This window comes from Clytia hemisphaerica, unplaced genomic scaffold (assembly GCF_902728285.1).
Source record: "Clytia hemisphaerica strain Z4C2 unplaced genomic scaffold, Clytia hemisphaerica genome assembly, whole genome shotgun sequence".
Lineage (NCBI taxonomy): Eukaryota > Metazoa > Cnidaria > Hydrozoa > Leptothecata > Clytiidae > Clytia > Clytia hemisphaerica.
In genome coordinates this window covers 985448-1006985 of record NW_027104192.1, presented here as the reverse complement: position 1 = coordinate 1006985, position 21538 = coordinate 985448, and the positions used below count along the sequence as shown (strand labels likewise).

Genomic DNA, 21538 nt, shown 5'->3' with positions numbered 1-21538 from the left:
TTTTTATTTTAGCCCAAATGAAATTTGTCTCTAATTAAAGTGTCACAAACATAAAATTTCGATCTTTAGTAATTCCTTGAACACCCGTAAACGGACAACAAATTGTCGAAAACATGTATATTGGAATACAGGAGCGTTTGTCGAATTTGTGGTTCTTTACCCTTTGAATTTAAAGCCCCGAAAGGGCTAAAGTGAATCTTTCATCTCTCAACCTTAAAATGTTTGTACGGAATTGCGGGATTTTTTGCCTGGACGGGAAATACCCTACTAAGGGAACTGATTTCGCGGTGCGTAGTAGACGGACACCCCTTTAAACACAATGTCTTAACACTACTGGCATGGGGAGGGGGTACAAATCATCCTCCCTTCAAACTTTTTTCACATGGCTATCCAGCTCGTACTAATATGGTATCGAAACTTTGTGACTTTTGCCAACTTTGGGTGTATTTTCCAAAAAGGTTATACAAAGATTTTGTATTTGCTGACGTCAGCATTTTCGAATATCCTACTAAATTTTTCTGCACAAAGAACAAGGAAATTTTGGAAAATTAAAAGTTAAGCTTCTCTTGAATGAAAAAAAGGTAGGACTTAAAATTTCCATCATCTATTCATGATGTAATCTTTTATACGGTAGCACACAAAATAATCCGAACTAGTGGCAAAATTTGCCACTAGTTAGTTCCGGGTTAACTCGGGTGCTTCCGTATAAAACTTTTTCGATGACGTCGTTGTTTCAAAATGGCGCGCTATTTCAAAGATTTTTTGTTCAGTTGGTTAAAAATCTAGTTTGTTACAAGCAAGTCGAAACAGATCTAATAATCACCAGGAGCTTTATTGCCACTCAAAAATTAGTATTTTTTAACCTTTTTCCATAACTTGCAAAATGAATGGTGTCGTGGTTCCCATAACAGCCTGTTATAATGCCTCAAAGAAAGATTTGAAGTTTCAAAGGAAAAACAAATGGAGTGAAATCCCCAAGACCTGTCTGTGATTTTAGAGATTTCTTTAAAATAGTTAGGGCTTTATTGGTGAGAAAAATACTCTGACAAAAAGTTGCATTTTAAATTTTGATAACTTTTTCTAACTATAAATGGTAAAAGCAAAATCAAAAGTTTTCCATCGTATCATAAAAATAAAATAAATGTAGCTAGGTTAAAAATCTAAAACAGCTTTCATAAATGCAAAAGTAAAATCTTGGTAGACATATTATCTGTACAGGGCTTTTGAGTTTTAAATATCTTGGTTCAAAAATTTTTAAAGTTTTTATTTAAAATATATGAAGCAACTTCTTACTGTACAGGGTTTTTAAGTTTTAAAAATATAGGTTAAAATGATGTCAAAAAGCTTTAAAAATATATATAACTAAAGTAAACTAGTTAAAAAAATGTCAAGAGTTTGTTATAAATGTGTAAAATGAATCTTTATATAAACTCGTACTGTACAGGGTTTTTCAGTTTTATATATCTAAGTTCAAAATGTCTAAAAATCTTTTTTTAAATAAAATATTAACAAAACTATCAAGGGTTAACACTTCAAATGTCTAGGTAAAATAAAATGTCAAGAACTGTTTAAATGTACAAAAAAATCCTAAAAAGCTGAAGAAAAGCAAACATCCTCCAATATTCAAATGTGCACCTTTAGGTTGACTAGTGTACTACAAATGTCAATTTTAAAAGACAACTTGAAGCAAAGCCAAAGTACAGTCACTTCAAAAATGTTATGTTTTCAAAAAGTAAACAAAGAAATTAAACGAAACTAAAAGAATATCAACTATATAAGTGAAAACCCACTAAAATATAAATTGTCACTTTTGTTTGCAGCAGTTTTAACAATTTCAAGATTTCCTGATCCACTGGTGTCTTGATCTGCTAGTTTGATAATAGTGATTTCGTTTGACTCTACAACATAGGTTACATCAACAAATTTTCCAAGAAGGAAATCTGAAATTTCTTCTTCTCCAAATAAAGTGTAATTCCACACTTCACTGTGGAGTATCAAATTCAAATGGTCGACTCCAAGAATAACCTTTTTTGACACTGATTCGACGGGCTGAATTGAATTGCATGGAACGCACCTGAATTTATGCGAGGTTAGGGCATGTTGAACCAATCTTGTACAAATGGAACATCTGGACCCACAAGTGAAGTCTTTCATAAATTTTATTTTGCCTTTAATGGTGTCAGTTGGCTTGATTGGTGTCTTGCGGAGTTTTTCATACAGCACTTTAAATTTTTTGTCTGGATTGTTCGCTGTTATTGTAGAGTTGGAATTTGTTGTAAGAGTCAGTATCCCGTTTCGTTCTTTTATGGCTACATTTTTCATTTCGAAACAGCTGTCACTGTTTTTAACGAAGATCTCTATGTTGGATGACCAAATTGAGATTGGCATTTGGCCGGTTGAGTCAGCAAATATTCCCTCCAGGAGTTCAAAACCACCACGATTTACCACTTTCTTGTCATGAGTAACGACACCTCTTACGGTTACAGAGTTGTCCATAGGATCAAACGGCTGAGATGCTATTTCATTAACAGTTTTCTTGGGTGCTGATTTCAATTCATGTCGCTCAAATGACATACTACCTGGCGCGATAACTTCAATGGTGGAATGATCATCAAAGATGATTTCCGCAAAGTTTGGATTATCAGGAACAACCTCTTTAACGTTTCGCAGTGTTACTGCTTTCCCAGAACTTTCAAGCGATTTAAATTCTGGACACGAGTCAGTGTTGAAACATATACCACGTCTCAGTGATTGATTTGAAGATGTTTGCATTTTAAAATTAATATGTTTTCTTTTCATAGGGCTTGTTTGGTTGATGTAACATGTTATTGATTTGCGCTTTGATGCCATTTTGTTTCTAAAATTAAAAAAAAGACAGCTGCTTTAAACTCATGAAGAGAAAAGTGTGATATATCTCTAACTTTATTTTATAGAAGTCTGGATCCCTTACAAAATATGGTTGAAAGGTTAAATATAGCTCATTGCAACAATTGTTGGTACGTAAATTGGGAAATTGTGGTAAATCCTATCATTGAACTTATATGAAAGATAGCTTCGAGGCAACAAAACAGGATTTGGATAGATAATTCAGAACAGGGTTCCCTGCAGTTCCCCAGAAGTATTTTCCCTGACAAAAGTACTGAAAAAGTGTAGTTTTTCCTGACATCAAGGTGAAAATAGACTTTTTTCTTTGACCGATATCAGTAATATTTATACTATTTGAGGGCCAACCATCATGGTTAAGCCTGACAAGGAAAATTTAAAAAAAATAGGGATTCCAAGATTGGCAACAAACCGTCAATTTCAAAGGATTCTGGAAAGAAATTCCCTGAACTTTCGTGAAAATAACCCTCTTTCCTGGTTTTCCCTGACTGTTGGCACTATGAAATCAAAAAGTGGTCACTTTCAGAAAGAATCACTTTTTTCACAAAAAGTGCAAAAAGAATAACATAAAAAGAATAACTTTTCAAAAAAGTGCCAAAAGAAACACTTTTTGATTTCATAAGAGTGGGAACCCTACAGAAAATCCACTGAAACCTTAGTTTACTAGCAACAGAAATAAAACATGTTATAACTAAATGGGTTTACTAGGATTAAACGATTATCAGTGAAAGTAATCTTAGAAAAAGTAATTGAAAGATAATTACCGATTGATTTCTCTGACTTTGCATTCGTAGTTTGTGAGTGAAAGGCCATTTGATCCACGTGAATCCTTTCATATCTCGAAATTTGGCGTTGGGCACATTTGATATCAGGTACATCACGCCCGCTACGCAATGGGCGTGCGGCGGATGGATGGCGGGCGTAAAATAGTGGTGCGAGCGCCGGGCGGCAGGACACGCTACCTGAGGATTCATGCTGATAAATTGTTAATACTAGCAAGTAGCTTTCACTATGATAATTTAAGTCGTTATATTAATGAGCCAGAAATATGAGTAGAGGTGGTGGTGGGTTGGTTAGAGAAACTCCGTAATAATAATAAAAATAACAATAATAATAATAATGGTTTTATTCGAATAAGGCTTTGAATTTTATTTGAATTGCATCATGGTCTGAAAAATATATACTATGTATGGAAGTTCGAGTTCCAAATTCTGTTTTTAAATCTTTATGGACGTAAACATGGTCGATCAATGAACCGGAAATATGAGTAGGTTCTTTAACAATCATCTCGTACTCTTCTTCTAGGTATTCTTTTAAAAAGCTACTTTCCGCAGTATAATAGTTTTTGTTAAAGTCTCCGAGAATGATATGGGTTTTTTCAACTATGTCCCGCAAATGCCGAATTTTGTAAAGAAAAAGATCATTTTCAAGATTTTGTTGACGATATAGAAGGATAATATTAAGTGGAAAATTTACCATAGAATGTTTAAAACTGTATAAAGTGGCACCAGGGATGATGTGGGCATCTAGTAACTGGATTTGATTTTCATTGTATGCAGCAGCAGTATTAGAATATATGTGTTCATCTGAATTGTTTGTATGTAATGATAAAGGTGTTAATATATTTTCAACTTCTTCGGAGTTATTTGCTAGTTGAGTTTCTGTCATAAATATTAAACCACTTTCAGAATAAATTGATTTATCATGCTTTATATCAATGGCATGTTTCTTTAGTGAGCGTACATTCAAAAGTGAAATCTTGAGTTCATTCTCATTAAGCAGTTCTTCATCAGTTGTAGTTTTCAAACTCAAATTTTCTCTCATGTAGTTATATTCCTCTGTGGCTTCAGTGTCACATCTTATTGCTTTTGTATTAAATTTTCCCATTAGGTATAAACCCTGCAATGAAGTAACACGGCTTAAGGCTACATAAACTTGACCAGCATTAAAATATCTTTGGCCGTATAAATCAAAATTGAAAACAATTTTTGAAAACGTCTGTCCTTGAACTTTATGTACGGTACATGCCCACGCTAGCATTAGTGGAAATTGAATTCGTTTGATTGAAGGGCGATGTCTACCTGGTTTAACACCAAACTCTTTCTCTATTTTTTCTATCGGCACTAGGTTATTCTCGCGTCCATAAGTATCGTTATTATTTTTCGCTTTTGTACCTATATCATCTTCATCCATTCTTAGATAAATGTGTGTCACTTTCCTCTCGAGGTTTAACTTTATATATTCTATAGTACCCATTTGACCATTGCAAAGCTTATCCTCAACATCGATATTTGAAGTTATCATTACCTTTGCACCAAGTTTGAAAGTGAACTTATGGGCTAGACCTCCAGTTTGCATTTGACTTCGTTTTAATGCATTAGCTTTATCTTCTGGGCTTATTTTGTCGGGAAATTTATCTATTGAGTCTACTTTTACTTCTTCGCCAGGTAACTCACTCAATTTTAGCATGTTGTGATCATGAACTGGTTGGTTTTCAGCCCACAAATGTACGGCATCCTTAGGGTATTCAGGATGGTCTTTATTAACGATTCTTTCCTTTAAGATATCAATATTGTTTTCATCGACGACGCCTATTCTAATGTTATTGAGTATATCTATAAAAACCTGGTCGCCTCGTTGTCTCATAACCTCCGTGAGCTCGGCTATTTTGAAATGTCTCCAGCAATGATCAATATTCAAAAGGGCATCCGGAAAAAGTGAAAATATTGTACCACCTTTGATTGGAGGTAATTGATAAAAATCTCCACAAGTTATTATCGAAATACCAGCAAATGGAACGTTCTCAGTGCATTCAAAGATATTGCAAAGTCTTTGATGAATATGTAATAGACGATACTTTGAAACCATTGAAATTTCATCAATAATAATGACCTGTAGTTCTGAAAGCCGCTTTTGAAGGCTTGAACGGACACTGTCGTGGAGTTTATTTATATGTTTACTAAACTCATAGCCAGGGGGTAAGCTAAATACAGAATTAATAGTTGAACCGGCTACATTCACCGCCGCCACACCCGTCGGTGCCATGGTAAGTAACCGCTCTTTTGAGGCATCTCTTGATCCATAAGATAACGCTTTTTTAGACAGGTACGAGCCAGGAAGTATCTTATCCATTTAGTGGACTAACTTTCTTGGGGTTTTTCTTGTTCCTTATGGTAATAAGAACATTTTAAGCTTCTGGGCCACCTGGATTTCTCACCTGGGTATCCATAATGGCGGATTTTTGGTCATGTGACCCCCGTAGGCAAAACTGAAAATTCTTCCAACCCAAATATAGGCATATCATATATCAATCGATCAGAAATTTGATACTGATTAATTTTGAGATACAAAGTTGGGTCTGAAAACTTTCCTATCTCGAGATATAATTCACTTTCGTTTTCTCAGGTTTGGCTGCAGTTGTAGACGGGCTTTCATGGAGTGAGGCAATTCTTTTAGTCATATCTCAAGAAATATGCTTTTAAACATATCAAAGCTTTATGTGCTCCTAGAAAAGGCATTAAAAATTGTTTGTGCAAATTTTCAAAAATTTTGCAGTATAATTGTGTATTTTACAGACCAGAGTACAATTTCCTTACCGTCGAAAAAAAGATCTTTTTCTCTCCAAATTGGCCTTTTTGTCTGAAATGAATGAGCGAAATGTTTCCCAATAGGGTTTAGAACCAATCACTACTTCGTAATCTCACTCAGAGGGGTACTTAACAACAAGTAAGGGCTAAATGTGTCCGGTCAGCACTTTATAAGTATGATTTACGGTAAGACATGATCCCGAAAACGGTGAAATTTCCAAATAATTAATGAAAAATTCTCTCATTGCATCTTAACATTAAACGAGAACCATCTGTTCTTTAGATTGACTAATGCAAAGAATTATGAATAATGTAAATCGTTACAGTGTGTATTTTACAGACCAGATTTAAGTGCTTCTAGGAGCTTGTCTTGTTCTAAAACGCTTTGGATTACTACAGAAACACCCGAACTTGAGAATTTACTGAGTTAATCCGTCAAAATTTACCAATTCCTTTATCTTTATTGTTCATGCATGAAACGAGATTTAGAGGGCTTAGAATCTGTGTTGTCTGTAGGGCCAAAAAACGGCATAATATGGCTTCGAGAAGCGATAATCCTAGGCCATTGTAGGAAGCCTAGTGATGGAGCCATATTTGTGAACCTGCTTGGGGCTATTCTGGTTACTGTTACAATTATAAGAGGTGTATAATGGTCCAATGCATCATTGTATATCCGCTTTAACTACATGAATGCAACACAACGCCTTCAGCTGGTTGAAGAAGCCAGACTGTAAGAATTTTAACTAAAAGCGCTTTAAAGAAGTTATTGCCATATAAAATAATTCTTTAAGCTACATGTCCAAAATATCCCCGTTTTCTTACAAAAATCTAAGTATAATATTAAGAAATCTTGATTTTAAAATTCTTATTTGTTTCGGAAATAGCTTGCTGATGGTGATCCCATTTTCCTTTCCCCTCATGAGGTTTTAAATTTTTAGAATCATCTGGTCTCTGTGGCTTTGTCAGAACATGAACAAACGACTGGACATCCGTCTCCTTCGAAAGCACTGCTAGCTTCGTTGCCGCCTCGTTAAAACATAAAATGAAACAATAGGTTTCGATGATCTACCTTGGGAATACCTTGCTAACAACGTCAAAACTTCGACAAAAGTCTCTGTTGTTCTACTCTTCTCCAGTCTTTTATCTATATCATAACAAAGATAACAGATGCGAAATCATCGTCATTTTTCAAAACTCCGATGAAATAATATCGATTACTTTAAGGGCAGAAACTTTCGCGGGTAGAAACTTTCTGCCAGGTAAGAAATTAAACAAGAAATTCGCGTTATAAGTTAATTTCGCGAAAAATGAAACTTCTCCTAAAAATCGCGTAAGTTTTTTCCAAGTTTTAAAAGCCGAAAAATCTAAATAAAACGAGGACTCGGGGAAAGGCCGGGAGAGGGTAAGAATAATTTCGTCCTAGCTATAAGGGGATGTAGATTCTCAAGGCAGTTAATAAAAGACAGGATTTTTAAAAATGCTTCGATAGCTTATTTTTTGTATTTTCTATAATGATTTACTCGATAGTGATACAATTTCCTTGCTCTTTTGCCTTCTTTTTACCACCTGAGGACATTTCACGAATATCTCTGCTTCCATTTCCAGCTTCTTCATTCGACTTTTCTTCCTTTTCTTTTTCTCGAATCACTGCATGAAAAGTTGTCTTCTCTAACGCAAGATATATGACGAAAAGTTAAGTTTTCTCTTAATTTTCTTGTTTTGAAATCATTGAATTTTCTTCTGTGCGAAAACAAGTAACAGTGAATCTTCACTGTTTCTCGAAAAGGCTAAATTTTCTAAATATCGACATGATTAACTTTTCGATGTACAAAATGATCACATTTTTAACCACGAAAAGTACCACTTTTCTCCGAAGTGAAAATATAAGACTTTCTCTACGCAGTGAAGATTCACTTTTACTTATTTTCTTGTCCATGGAAATGTTATATTCAAAATTGAGAAAAGGCGAAGGAAAGATTAACAATTTATTATTTACGTATTTTCGAAAAGATGCAGATATCTAAACCAGGCTGAAATAATCAACTTTTCGTTATTGATAATATATATCTGGGTAAAAAAATGATCCGTCTCATTTCATAACATTGAAAAAGTTTTCATCAACCGACATTACTGCCATTTTAAAGAAATTAGGCGGGAGATTAGATTTGATAAGATATTGAATTATTAAATATTTTTGGATAATTTTCTTCTTTAAAATTAAAGTCAATATTAAATAAATTCATAGTTATATCTATTTACTCATAATTCGTGTTCTAAAAATCTAAAGTATGCCTTATTTACATAAAATGACTTAAATTAGTAAGATAATAAATAATTCATAATATATATAATTTTTTTATAGAATGAGCTTATAGGGTTGGGGATATTTCTGACAAAATTTGACATTGTAAAGCACCCGTAAAGCACTATTCGAATTTAAGAGATAAGATTTAGGTTACGGTTCAAGAAATTGTATTCGTATAAAAATGGATGAACTAACTATAACAAAAAAAGTCGAACAATTACTTCTTCAGTTGTGTATCATGCTTCTTTTCCCGAGTGCTCTCCTAGTCTCCGTTTGATCTGTTTCTTTGGTGGTGTTGTCAAACAACCATATCTTTACTTCTTTTTCTTAATACGAATTATTTCTTGGTCTTCTGACGAGACGATGTTCATTTTGTGATAAGTTTTCTCCACACGTCTTTGACATTGCAGAGAATTGATATTTCGGCTCCCTCCGCCGAGCTCGCGATACGTTTTTCGACTTTCTGTAGAGAGAAAATGATAGAAATATACTCTACTTCTTAAACAGGATTATCAAACAGATTAATTGCCCATTTATCTTTATTTCAAATTGAAAATAATCCAAAATGACTTGAAGATTACAAAAAAAAAACATAATAGCAAAAAAGAAATAACGTGTTTTAGACAGGTTATTCCAAAAATAACTTGAACGAATGAGTACTTACATGATCATTGCAGGGCCACTTTAGCATTATTGACGTATAATAATCGCCAAGTCTTTACTTCTTACTTTTGTTTCACTCTTTGGCTTACTGTAAAGTTCGTATGAAAGCATTTTACAAGATTTCGTGACAAGTCAAGGGCTTTTCTTTCCCTCTTTTAATTTCTGCCAATTAAAATCTCTTTATCAACATTTTTCTATAAGAGACTTAATTGGACTGCGATTGAAAATATCGTGATTTCTCCACAATTATAAATGTGTTAACACAGGGTCCCAAAGGGAATGGTGTTGGTCAGTTCAAACAGTTAATTGTAATTGTTTTTGATGAAACCGCCAAAATTAATTTTTCAGCCTATGAAATATCGCCAAAAAAGAGAAATTACGAATCGTTATTTTCTTCCATCAAGTTAAAGCATTCGAGTTTAATTTTAACAAGTTTAATTAATTGAACTGTTTTATGAGCTCTTCATACACACCATTGCCCCAGGCTTACGAGGGTTAGTTAACGCAAAAACTTAATACTACATGTTTTTTATAAGAACAAACTATATAAGAGCATAAGGCTTAAATGGCCAAAATTTTAAGAACAAGTTGAGAACATTTTAAGGCTTTGGGGACTCAAAAACACCCGATTTCTTGGGAAAATGGACATAAATACTCATAAAATGGGGGAAAATAAGAACATGTTAAGAAATTTTTTTTGGCTTATAACTCACAAAGTTAAGAATATCCAAAGGCTTCAAAATTGTTGGATATTCTTATAAAAAAACGTGTATTCATGAAATATCAAAGCGATTTCTTTTTTTATACATTCCTGATTCGTTCTGTATGTAAATCTCGTCACACTTACTGACTATGAAAATTATTTACGGCTGATTTGCGAAATTCCCAATAATTTTATGCTATCTATAATGTAAAATATAGACTTAATTGCAGCCTGCTAGCCATAAGCGCAGCGTCGCAAACGCTGAGAAGCCCAAAACAGTGAATCGCTATAAATTCAAAATACTCAAACGAAACAAAGGTAGCTGCCAAAGCATTATACTATTTTCATTTAATGAAATTCTCAATTAAATTGTTCTTCATTCCTTCTACAAAACGCCTTTGCACTTGATTCAAATATATAGGGAGTAAAATTTGCCATGCATTACATTTTTCAACTATAATGAAGTAAATCGAGATTTACAGAATTAAATAAAATATCTTTGTAGGCATAATGGCTAGCCATTGTTGCTAGACATTCGAAAAAAAAAACTTTTAACATTTTGAAAATAATCTCAAAATGGAATAAAATGAAAGTCATATATTATGTATTTGAAGAAGATTGATTTGAGCACGTCCAGTTTCCAAACCTTCAACAAAAATCGTTTCCAAACATCTCCAATTAGTCTCGTTGTAGATAATCTGGTGAAGGTGCTGAAGCACAATGCTTCAAAGCCAGAAATGGGAGGATTTGTAGAGCTTTGTTAGTAGATTGAAAAAATGTATAGAAAATGTTTTAAACTAACACGAGCAAACGTTTTTATGTATAGATTTTACCGGTTTTTTGTAAAGATTATAAATTCCCAAGAATAAATTCAGGTGAACTTTAGGCAATACCCTCACCTAAAATCTTTATAATGAATTAATGAGTTAATAATTTTATTTTAATGCGTATGAAATGCATTAAAATCAATAAGCAATTAAAGAGGGAATCTTCATACACAACTATTTACTCAACTCCATTGAGACATCCCTGTGTCAAGACCCGCAGTTGGATAAAAAATTCCTTCGAAATCCCAATGGGGATAGAATTTTTATACTTTTTGAGTTCAAAAACTCAGTGGGATGGTTTTGAATGCAGTTTCTTAAATATAATTTTTCAATGGGGATGAATTCAAAGTCGATTTCCCTGTGGGGCTGAAATAATTAGACATTTTTTAACTAAAATATAATCTTTTCAATCAAGAAATCACTCCTAAAAAAGACATTATCTTGCTCCAAAAAAATTGAAATATTTATCTTACTTTTGCCAAATCAGCTGCAAGAAAAGCTGCTACTTACATTTATCCCGACGTAGAAATTATAATGTTTTTAAAATACGAAATTATTACCCTTTTTTTTTTTACTTGATGATTGTATTTTCGATAAATTCGGCATGAAAATTTGATATTTACATGAAAAAGCTTTTCGTTTAAAATTTCAACAAGAAAACTTTATATTTTCTTAAAATTCAAACGAAGAAAAGATAATCAATCTAGAAACATGTAATATTTACATTATGCGATTTTTTAACTAAAAAAAAAATCTTGTCAATCAAGAAATCACTCCTAAAGAAGACATTCTCATCTTGCTCCCCATAAAATTGAAATATATACTTTTCCCAAATCAGCTGCGCAAGAAAAGCTGCTCCTTACTTTTATCCCGACGTAGAAATTATAATGTTCTTTAAATACGAAAGTATTACTTTTTATTTTTTGTATTTGATGAATGTATTTTCGATAAATTCGGCATGAAAATTTGATATTTTCATGAAAAATCTTTTCGTTTAAATTTCAAGAAGAAAACTTTATATTTTCTTAAAATACAAACGAAGAAAAGATAGTCAATCTAGAAACATGCAATATTTACTTTTTAATGAAAAACGACAAAAGGAATTACCCATCTTTTCGAAGCAAGAAATGATTAAAGATAATCTTTTTTCAAGAACTTAAAGAAAAAGAATCTTTTCTTAAAACTGTAAGGAAAATTCGATGTTTCCGCAATTGTACGTTCGAAAATATTAAGTTTTTAAAGACAAGAAACTGGAAAGACTTATATTTCATGCAGTGAATGGGGTGGTGGATAGCGGTAACGTCATCACGAAATGAGATTTGAAATAATATTTTATTCACTTTCCCTAGCCATTCGCGAAAGTTATTGCTAACAAAATTGAACATTCGCAAAAAACCGCGAAAGTTTCTTCCGTAAATTTTCTTCAAAAAGTAAAAATCGCGAAACTTAAATCCGCAAAATTTCGCGACTTTTCGGTCTCGCGAAACTTTCTGCCCGCGAAACTTTCTGCCCTTAAAGTATATAGGATTGAGAGTATAGGATTCAAATTATGATATTCTTATGACACAGGCTCGCAACTTTGGCATACTTTTTTTTTCAAGTCAATAAAAAAACTAATTGAAATGACAAAAGTGATTCAAAAGTATACACGCAGTTGAAATTCTCCATTTCAGCGTATAAAGAAATTTGAAAATAATTATTTTGTGACTTAAGAGTAACTAGCCGTATGCGCAGCGGCCCCAATCCAGCAAATCACTATACATCTAAAAAAACCAACGGAAGAATAAAGATAGCTGCTGATTGATGATAAGATTTTGATTTTATAAAAGAAAGGAGAAAAAAGTTCAACGCCATGAAGAGGAGGCATTGTAGAGCCTTGTTAGATTTTCCAAAACTTTTTATAAAACGTTGTAAACACACACGTTTTAGCATATTAATATATAGATTTTCTAACTTTCAAGCTATCTATCAATCATTTTACCTAAGTATTTCAAAGAAATAGCATTGTGACGGAATATCAACGGATTTTTATACCAATTTTAAAATACAGGCGGCAACGAAGCTCGCTTCAAAGACACAATGGAAGATAGACGTCCATGTGAAGGCGCAGTAGTGTACCTAGTATTGACCGTCGTCTAGGAGATCAGGACTAACTCCAACTCGGTGCTGTGTTTCACTTAATGAAAAGTAAATGCTACTTTGCTAGGACCAACCCATACCATGTGATGGTTTTAGGGTGGACAGAAACTCTACAGGCCGTTCAGCGACTGTGCGACAAATCTGTGCTAGTGTCTAGACAAGCTTGCAAGAAATAAAAACTTTGGGGCTTTGTTCTTTTTTAGGAAAGTAATTCAAAGTCTGACGTCTGGCGCATACAAAGCTATCCAGGCTTAGTGGTCTCAAAGCCAGACTAATTTCATCAAAATTTTATGCTTATGTAGCTACGCAGTTCTGGAAGTCTTAAGCACTTCTCAAAGTCTCAAAGACAGGCTACACAGATTTCTCGTTACATGCATGAATAATAAAGATATAGGAATTAGAGGATCTTGACGGATTTTACTCAGTAAGATTCTCCAGCTCGGGTTTTTCCGTGGTAAGTTTAAACATTTTAGGGCAATATAACCACCTAGAAGCACTTAATTCTGGTCTGTAAAATACACACAGCGATTTACATGTATTCTTGATTCTTTGCATGTGTCAAACTAAAGAATAAGGTTCAACTTTGTTTAATGTCGAGATACAATGAGAGACTTTGTCAAATCTTTGAGTTCATAGCTTGGAAGTTTCACCGTTTTTTGGATCAAATCTTACCAAAAATAAAATGCTTATAAAGTGCTGACCGGACACATTTAGCCCTTATATATTCCCCACGTACCTCTCTGAGTATAATATGAAGAATCGAGTGGCTCTAAACCTTATTAAGCATCATTTCACTAATTCATTTCAGACAAAAAGGCCAATTTGGAGAGAAAAAGATATTTTTTCGACGGTAAGGAAATTGTACTCTGGTCTGTGAAATACACATTTTTACTGCAAAATTTTTGAAAATTTGCACAAACAATTTTTAATGCCTTTTCTAGGAGCACATAAAGTTTTGATATGTTTAAAAGCATATTTCTTGAGATATGACTAAAAAAATTGCCTCACTCCATGAAAGCCCGTCTACAACTGCAGCCAAACCTGAGAAAACGAAAGTGATTTATATCTCGAGATAGGAAAGTTTTCAGACCCAACTTTGTATCTCAAAATTAATCAGTATCAAATTTCTGATCGATTGATATATGATATGCCTATATTTGGGTTGGAAGAATTTTCAGTTTTCCCTACGGGGGTCACATGACCAAAAATCCGCCATTATGGATACCCAGGTGAGAAATCCAGGTGGCCCAGAAGCTTAAAATATTCTTATTACCATAAGGAACAAGAAAAACCCCAATAAAGTTAGTCCACCAAATGGATAAGATACTTCCTGGCTCGTACCTGTATATTTGTAAATAATACTTGATCGTATTTAAAGTGTACGATTTACCACAACCTGCACTACCAGTTAGAAAGATATAAAACGGATCGGGCTTCGTAGCAGTACTTGTTCGTAAGTTTTGCGAGGTCTTTTTAGACCATTTTACAATGTAGTCAAATATTTCCCGCTGTTTTTCATTGAGGGATCGTATTCTCCTACTTAGTTCATTATCAGATATTAAAGGTTCTATTGGCTGAATAGGTGCTTCACCACTATAAACATTTTCAGTGTTCTCTTCATTATCCAATTCTTCTTCACTTGCATAATTTCTTTCTTCCTCTCTTACGTCATCATTTTCCTGCTCACCGTAAATGTCAAATCCTCTAACATTTTCGCGAAAATTTAGCATGGCACCATCTACGGCATCGGCATAGGGTTCAAAAATTGCTTTATTTCTGTTGACAACTTCAATAACTTCGGGTGAGAACAATTTCTCAGTAAATGTTCCTGAAGGTGTATTTTTGAGCTCTTCTTCGTTTCTAAAAGGATAAAACATGAAAAGTAGATGATGCGCGTGATGTTCGGGTTTTTTCTCTTTACTTGGTACATGATACCGTAAAACAGATTTATTTTTTCGTAATTTCAATCGCTCTTTACTTGACATCAAAGGTACCGAGTTGGGTAGTGCTAGGTCTACAGCTTCAGCTGGGTCTAATTCGTCGAGAATTTCAGGTTGATAGTCATTCTCAATTTCTTTCTTTTTAGGTTCTAAATAGTAGTTCGACAAAAATTGAGCATAACATAAGGCGTCCATTGCAGCATATCTACCATTTTTGAAAGCTCTGTTCGGTCTATCTATATATCGGTCCAGCATATTCTTTTTAAAAACATTTGTATCATCAACATCCATATTTAAAATTTCTTCTTCGCTTTTACATACACGATAACGATTTTCTGGCAAGTTACTGTTTGCAAAAATTACACCTGGTGAGGTTTTTCTCAGCCAAATTTCTGGAAGTATTATTGCCACAGCTTCTTGAATTGACATTTCTCTTGACGTTCGGTATGCTCTTGACACAGATTTCATTTTTTCTCTGAGGGTTTGATTTGAATTCATAGCCTCCTTTGCCGCCTGCTTCATAGCTTCAGTAGTTTGATCTTCAGATTTCGATATATAAGCACACATGTAAGATACTGCTTTATGATAATCCATGACAGGCTGTATATCTAGATTTCCTCTCCATGCTAGTAAACCTTCTTCGAAGTAGTTATTTATGAAACATGCAGCTGGGGAGCGCTTGTAGTGTATTTGAAATCCCGTATCAGTTGAAATAGCCAGATTTTTGTAATAAACATCCTTCGGTATTTCTAGCTCATTTAATATTTCATCGATTGATTTCGGTTCTTCGTAGTTATCCTTTAAAGGATCAAGTGTGTTATTGTATCTTGGGTCAAAATGATCGTCAATGTATTTTTTAACCGGGGACAAAATAGTTTTTCTTTCTTTTAATATCTCATCTCTGTTGCTAACGCTAGGGTCAATAGGCTTGGCAATGATAGTTCTTTCAGTAAAAAACCTTCCAAAGTGATACCTGCATGGTTGGTTTTTGTATTTCCGACAGGATTTCGAATGTCTATGAACTTGATATGTTGTCACTAATTTATATAACTCACTCTCCTTATCCTCTGGTAGATCACATTTAACAACTCTGTCAACAAAATCTCGATATTCATCTATATTTTCGTGTGTTAATGTTGGAGCTCCTTCTATCCATGCAAGACAGTGAATATGGGGACTACCACGAGCTTGAAATTCTACTCTGATAGAATAATGTTTAAGTGTACCTCCCAGAGTGTCTTTCGCCAATATAGTTTTGAAAAAACATTCAACGCGATATTGGAAATGTCTCGCCATTAAAACGGGATTAGACTGAAGAATTTCTGTTCGTTCCTTGTAGGTCAAGTTTTTTATTTCTTCCTCTGTCATTTCATTACCCTTTATCTTTTGAATGATCTCAATTATTTCGGGCCATCTCAAATCAGCGCAAGAAAAGCTCATGAACCAGGTTGGTAGACCTAATTGTTTTACCATAGCAAGCGTTTCATATAAAAACCTTTCCAGTAAACTGGAGTTCCTTTCAAATTATTCATGAATCTAAAAGCGTCATCATTAGCTATTAAATTAGATATTGTTTCTTTGAAATTCTGTGACAAACGACCAGCAGTTAATCCCTCAGTTTGAATTTTCTTCAAGGCTGTGTTTATGCTGCTATTCAAATTCAAATGTTGCATTACAGACTGTGCGTAAAATATATAGTCCGAATCCGAGGAGAACTTTTGAGTATAATTTAGTAACCTCTGATTAAAATACCTGCATGGAGTTAACTTGATATCGCGTTTATAGGTATATCCAAATTTCCCTGTAGGAAATAAATAAGGATGTGCAAGTATTTCACATTGTTCATCGCAAATAATTGGCAAAGGTTCTTTATCTTCCCCAGGCGCTATGGTGACATTTGAGTCATCAATAATATGATGAGCTAATTCTGGCACAAAAACAGTTTCGGAAGCTGGAATTCGAAAACGATCTAATGGGTTATCATTCTCTTCGTCATTATCATTTTTGTCTACGTGCTCTGAATCTTCTTCATTAACGAAATCAATGTCATTACTTTGGTCATCATCTTCATTATTGATCATATTTATCCAAAATCTTGGAATATCGTCGACATTTATCTCAATGTCAGAATACAAAGGATTGTTATTTTTTAAGTACGTCAAAATTTCTCTTATGAATTGGGGTCTAACTGGTTCAAAATACACATTCGATTTGAAGCTCAATTTCTTTTTTAAAGCAACTCGCACTACACCGTTATTATCCATACCACGTGGTAGAATGTTACAAATATCATCAGCTTTAATAGGTACATTACAGATAGCTCCTTTCATTTTTGGCGCTTGACCTTTACTCATTATTGTTATTCTTTTAAACAAAAGGCGTTTTGCTATGATGACACGTTCCAGTTTTCTGATATCCGAGAATCTTTCTGGTAGATCAATAATTTGCAAGTCATTAACCACAGCTTGACAAGGAATGTTATTTTTAGTTAGCTTTTTATTACATGTGTTACAAATGTATTCTTTCCCATCAAAACTAAGAACGCGATATTGAAAAACCTCTCCGTCTACACCGCGATATTTGTTCTCGTCAAATAAATTGACCGTTACTTTATACAGGAGTCTGTTGCAAATGACGCAAATATAAAACGGGCCTTGTCGTATTTCCGTTCTAAATTTTTCTATTTTAGTCGCACTTGTCGTACCTCTTGCTCTGTTAGCGGATCTTCGTGCCCTCTGTCTTTTCTGGTTAACTGATTTTTTCTCAGGTGTGAGATTTGCGCGCGTTTTTGCCATTCTTTCACGTTCTTTTCATTGATGACTGATTTTTTCTCAGGTGTGAGATTTGCACGCATATTGGCCATACTTTCACGAGATTTTTCATTGATGACTGATTTTTTCTCAGGTGTAAGATTTGCGCGCATATCGGCCATTTTTTCTCGAGAATTTTCATTATTTAGAGTTATTTTCTCGGGTGAGAGGTTTGCGCGAAATTTAGACATTCTTGATCTGCTATGTTCATTTATCTTAGCTTTTTTTTCAGGAGTCTGGTATGCACTAGGAATGCTTGAGGCTGTGCGTTTCCTAAACTTAATCACGTTACGAAAAAATGTTCTCAGATTTTGAAGAGAATTAGCGGTAACGTTAACCTTTACATATTGAATTTCAATACCTTCAAACTCCTTGGAAAACTGATCAACATGGTACGCCGTTAAGTAGTTTTCAAGGTCAAATTTAGTCTGGAATACAAGCAAAACCGCCGTCCCTGTGCTTCCACCAAACATACCTTCCTCGTTTCGACTATGGGAATCAAATAGATAGTAAGAAGATTTATAGAATATGAAAGCCCTACTCGTTGAGCCCGCTAATATTATCCCTCTGTTGTAGCCAGCCGGTATATCAATGAAATTTCGACTTTCCGAAGACAAAGAGGAAACATTAGGAACTGTTCGTTCAAACTCGATTTTTGTATTTTCTATCTGAATTTGAAGGGGCAGCTCACGGAGATCTAAAAATGTATCGACATATCCGAAACTAGAGTACAAATCATTACCAGTATTAAGAATAGCGTCTAAATCGTTTTGTGTCCAGTAAGTGAGCGATTTTACGTTTGAATAAACAATTGCTGAGAGAGACATAAATGTACATTGAGAGCCTGCAGTCCTACCAAAAATAACGGCATTGCCTTGGTGGGTCGATGCTTTTACTACCTTAAATATTGTAACTGGGCCTGGATTATGTTCTACATCACCCGATCGAAGAAGCATAATGGAAATGTATAAAGCAATGGCTAAAAAAGGTAAAGGCTTAAATAATCGTGAAACCCCGTGGCTTGAAATAGAAGAGTTGACTATTAAATGACGATAAATTGAGCGGAGATCATATTGCCTTGTCCCGTTAAAGTTGCCGATTGAACTACGGTATGCTTCGATTGATATCATGTTTTGAAAAGGGGAATATAAAAAAATGATAAATACGTCAGTTTCAAATAATAATGTATATTTATTTCGAGTACTATCAAGTTAGCCGAGTAATATCAAGTTAGCTGAGTAATATCAAGTTAGCTGAGTAATATCAAGTTAGCTGAGTAGTGCCAAGTTAGCCGAGTAATATCAAGTTAGCCGAGTAATATCAAGTTAGCTGAGTAGTATCAAGTTAGCTGAGTAGTATCAAGTTAGCTGAGTAATATCAAGTTAGCCGAGTAGTATCAAGTTAGCCGAGTAGTATCAAGTTAGCCGAGTAGTATCAAGTTAGCCGAGTAGTATCAAGTTAGCCGAGTAGTATCAAGTTAGCCGAGTAATATCAAGTGAGCCGAGTATTATCAAGTTAGCCGAGTAATATCAAGTGAGCCGAGTAGTATCAATTGAGCCGTGTAAAACCAAATAAACTGGGTAAAACAAAGTATTCCAAGTGTATTCTGGTGAGCCAAGTGAATCCAATGTAAATCCAGATTGACCAAAGTAGCTATACACTGAATGATGTGGACTTGATGAACCCTGAAAAATAAAAACAAAAACGAAATTACCCAAACAGTCGCGTTCAACTGGAGTATACTACCATCATGTTCATAAATCGTAAAGCTCAGGTGCAGCCTAAGCTTGTTCCAAGTTCTGAAAGACTTTCATAATTATGTCCACCCGTTAGGAAGACACTTGCTTTTTGTTGAAAATTGAGGCGTGCAAGCATTTATAGGTCACAATTTTTTCGCACAACATAAAGAACCCGATATGAAATCTGATCATGATGTTTTACAAATACAAGTGAAAATCTCATTTCCAGGGCCGCTAACTTAAAAGTTTCAAACAAAAAGGACAAAAAATTACGAATCAAAAAACAATCTTTCTCTAGACTATAACCAACAATGGCCTTCTCTTTACCACGCTGTCCCCCAACCTCACAAAGATTTTGCAGTAAATGGTAATACACAACTTGATTTTTCACTTAAGTCAAAAGGTTACCAAGCCTTTTAATGATGAATCCTGAAGAAAATCAAATTCAAACTCACCTTAAGATTGGGTATCAATCAATCAGTGGGAACCAATCAGTCTGGATATGATGTACGATAACAGTCTTGATGTATATGGATGATAGATGGTCCAAAACTGTACAAAAAGAAAAACAAATATGATTCTTATTAACAAAAGTACAATCATTAGGCATGACCTGGAGTAATACCTTTAAGGAAACATTTTTTGGCGAGAACTTATTTGGGCAAACAACTAAGTAAAGTCAGCAAAAATCTTCATCGACGTGAGGCAATTACTATTTTATTTTCTGGTTTCCGGATTCGCCGACATTTTTTTTGTAAAAATAAAACAAAAATAAAATTGAAATTCACAAAAATTTTATACATAACATTAAATTCCATCGGCCTAATATTCGATTGAGATTCGATTGCGTTCAACAATGGAGTTTTAATTGTTCGCTTGCATTTGATCCAGACCCGATCAATCGAACTTGTCGAACCAATTGCACCAAAATTTTATACATAACATTAAATTCCATCGGCCTAATATTCGATTGAGATTCGATTGCGTTCAACAATGGAGTTTTGATTGTTCGCTTGCATTTGATCCAGACCCGATCAATCGAACTTGTCGAACCAATTGCACGATTAAAGTTCAATTAAAAAGATTAATCAAACTTAATCGAACACTCACAATTTTACCCAAAATTGAAGTACGATTAGTCTGGTATCGCCACTTCTTGGACCTTTGTAAAGCTGCCATCTAGCCAAGTCCCAGATATTTTGCTCTCCCAGATATTTAGTTTACCGAGCCGAATATTTAGTACGCACGACTGCCCAAGGAAAGTTCGATTAATATTTTTAATCAAACTTTAATTGTTCGATGAAGTTCGATTAGTTTGATGGTTCGATTGGTTCGACAAGTTCTACCTAACACCCTTAATTTGAGAATTAACCTTGCAGATTTTTTGTAGTTCGCAGATTGCAAAGGGCCAATCAATTTTAATCGTTCGATTGCATTCAATCTGGTTCGATCATTGGTTCCGTTCGATTGAGATCGTCTGGTACTGGTTTCGAGTATTGACCGAACGACCGACCGACCGACGGCATAATCGATAGAATACCTGTTTTCAAAATAAAAGCAGAAGCCAAACGACCCAATAGTGACCTGCGCTGCATTTTTTGTACAAGTGGAATTAATTGCCTGATTCTTACCTTCCTACCTAGCCCTTAATTTGATAATTAAACCTTGCAGATTTTTTGTATTTCCCAGAGTTTCTTGTTGCAAAAGGCCAATATTCTTATGATACTACTGGAGCACACAATAGAAATTTACCTTTATGAATGGCAGCAGCAGTCAGTGACAGTAAAGTCTTTATTTATCTTCTTTACTTCTTGGACTCTTCACTTCTCAGTCTTTGAGAGAAAAAGAGATCACGTTGAACGCTCCACGTTGAGTTGAAGATAGTCTATGTAGGTGGTAGACTATACGAAATACAGACAATAACAAGATATGGTCTTTAGCC

At 34.3% G+C, this 21538-nt stretch overlaps 2 protein-coding genes across 2 annotated transcripts; both read right to left on the bottom strand.

Annotated features, from left to right (window-relative positions):
• Positions 1-1770: 1770 nt before the first annotated feature.
• Positions 1771-3702, bottom strand: LOC136815107 (uncharacterized). Its single transcript, XM_067071547.1, has 2 exons — positions 3648-3702; positions 1771-2857 (listed from the first exon to the last, which is right to left on the bottom strand). The coding sequence occupies exon 2, from the start codon at positions 2848-2850 to the stop codon at positions 1771-1773; it is 1080 nt and encodes a 359-aa protein (XP_066927648.1). The 5' UTR covers positions 2851-2857; positions 3648-3702.
• Positions 3703-4031: 329 nt separating this feature from the next.
• LOC136815106 (ATP-dependent DNA helicase pif1-like) lies at positions 4032-6015 on the bottom strand. The gene is made up of 2 exons (XM_067071546.1): positions 4360-6015; positions 4032-4052 (listed from the first exon to the last, which is right to left on the bottom strand). The coding sequence occupies exons 1-2, from the start codon at positions 6013-6015 to the stop codon at positions 4032-4034; spliced, it is 1677 nt and encodes a 558-aa protein (XP_066927647.1).
• Positions 6016-21538: the final 15523 nt, after the last annotated feature.

What these genes read in the sequence shown, in the direction of transcription:
- LOC136815107 (XM_067071547.1), bottom strand. Translation starts at nt 2,850, where the DNA reads ATGGCATCAAAGCGCAAATCAATAACATGTTACATCAACCAAACAAGC.
- LOC136815106 (XM_067071546.1), bottom strand. Translation starts at nt 6,015, where the DNA reads ATGGATAAGATACTTCCTGGCTCGTACCTGTCTAAAAAAGCGTTATCT. An exon ending in ACAGTTTTAAACATTCTATG is followed by an intron (nt 4,053 to 4,359) that starts GTAAATTTTCCA and finishes TATATTTTTCAG; the next exon opens with ACCATGATGCAATTCAAATA.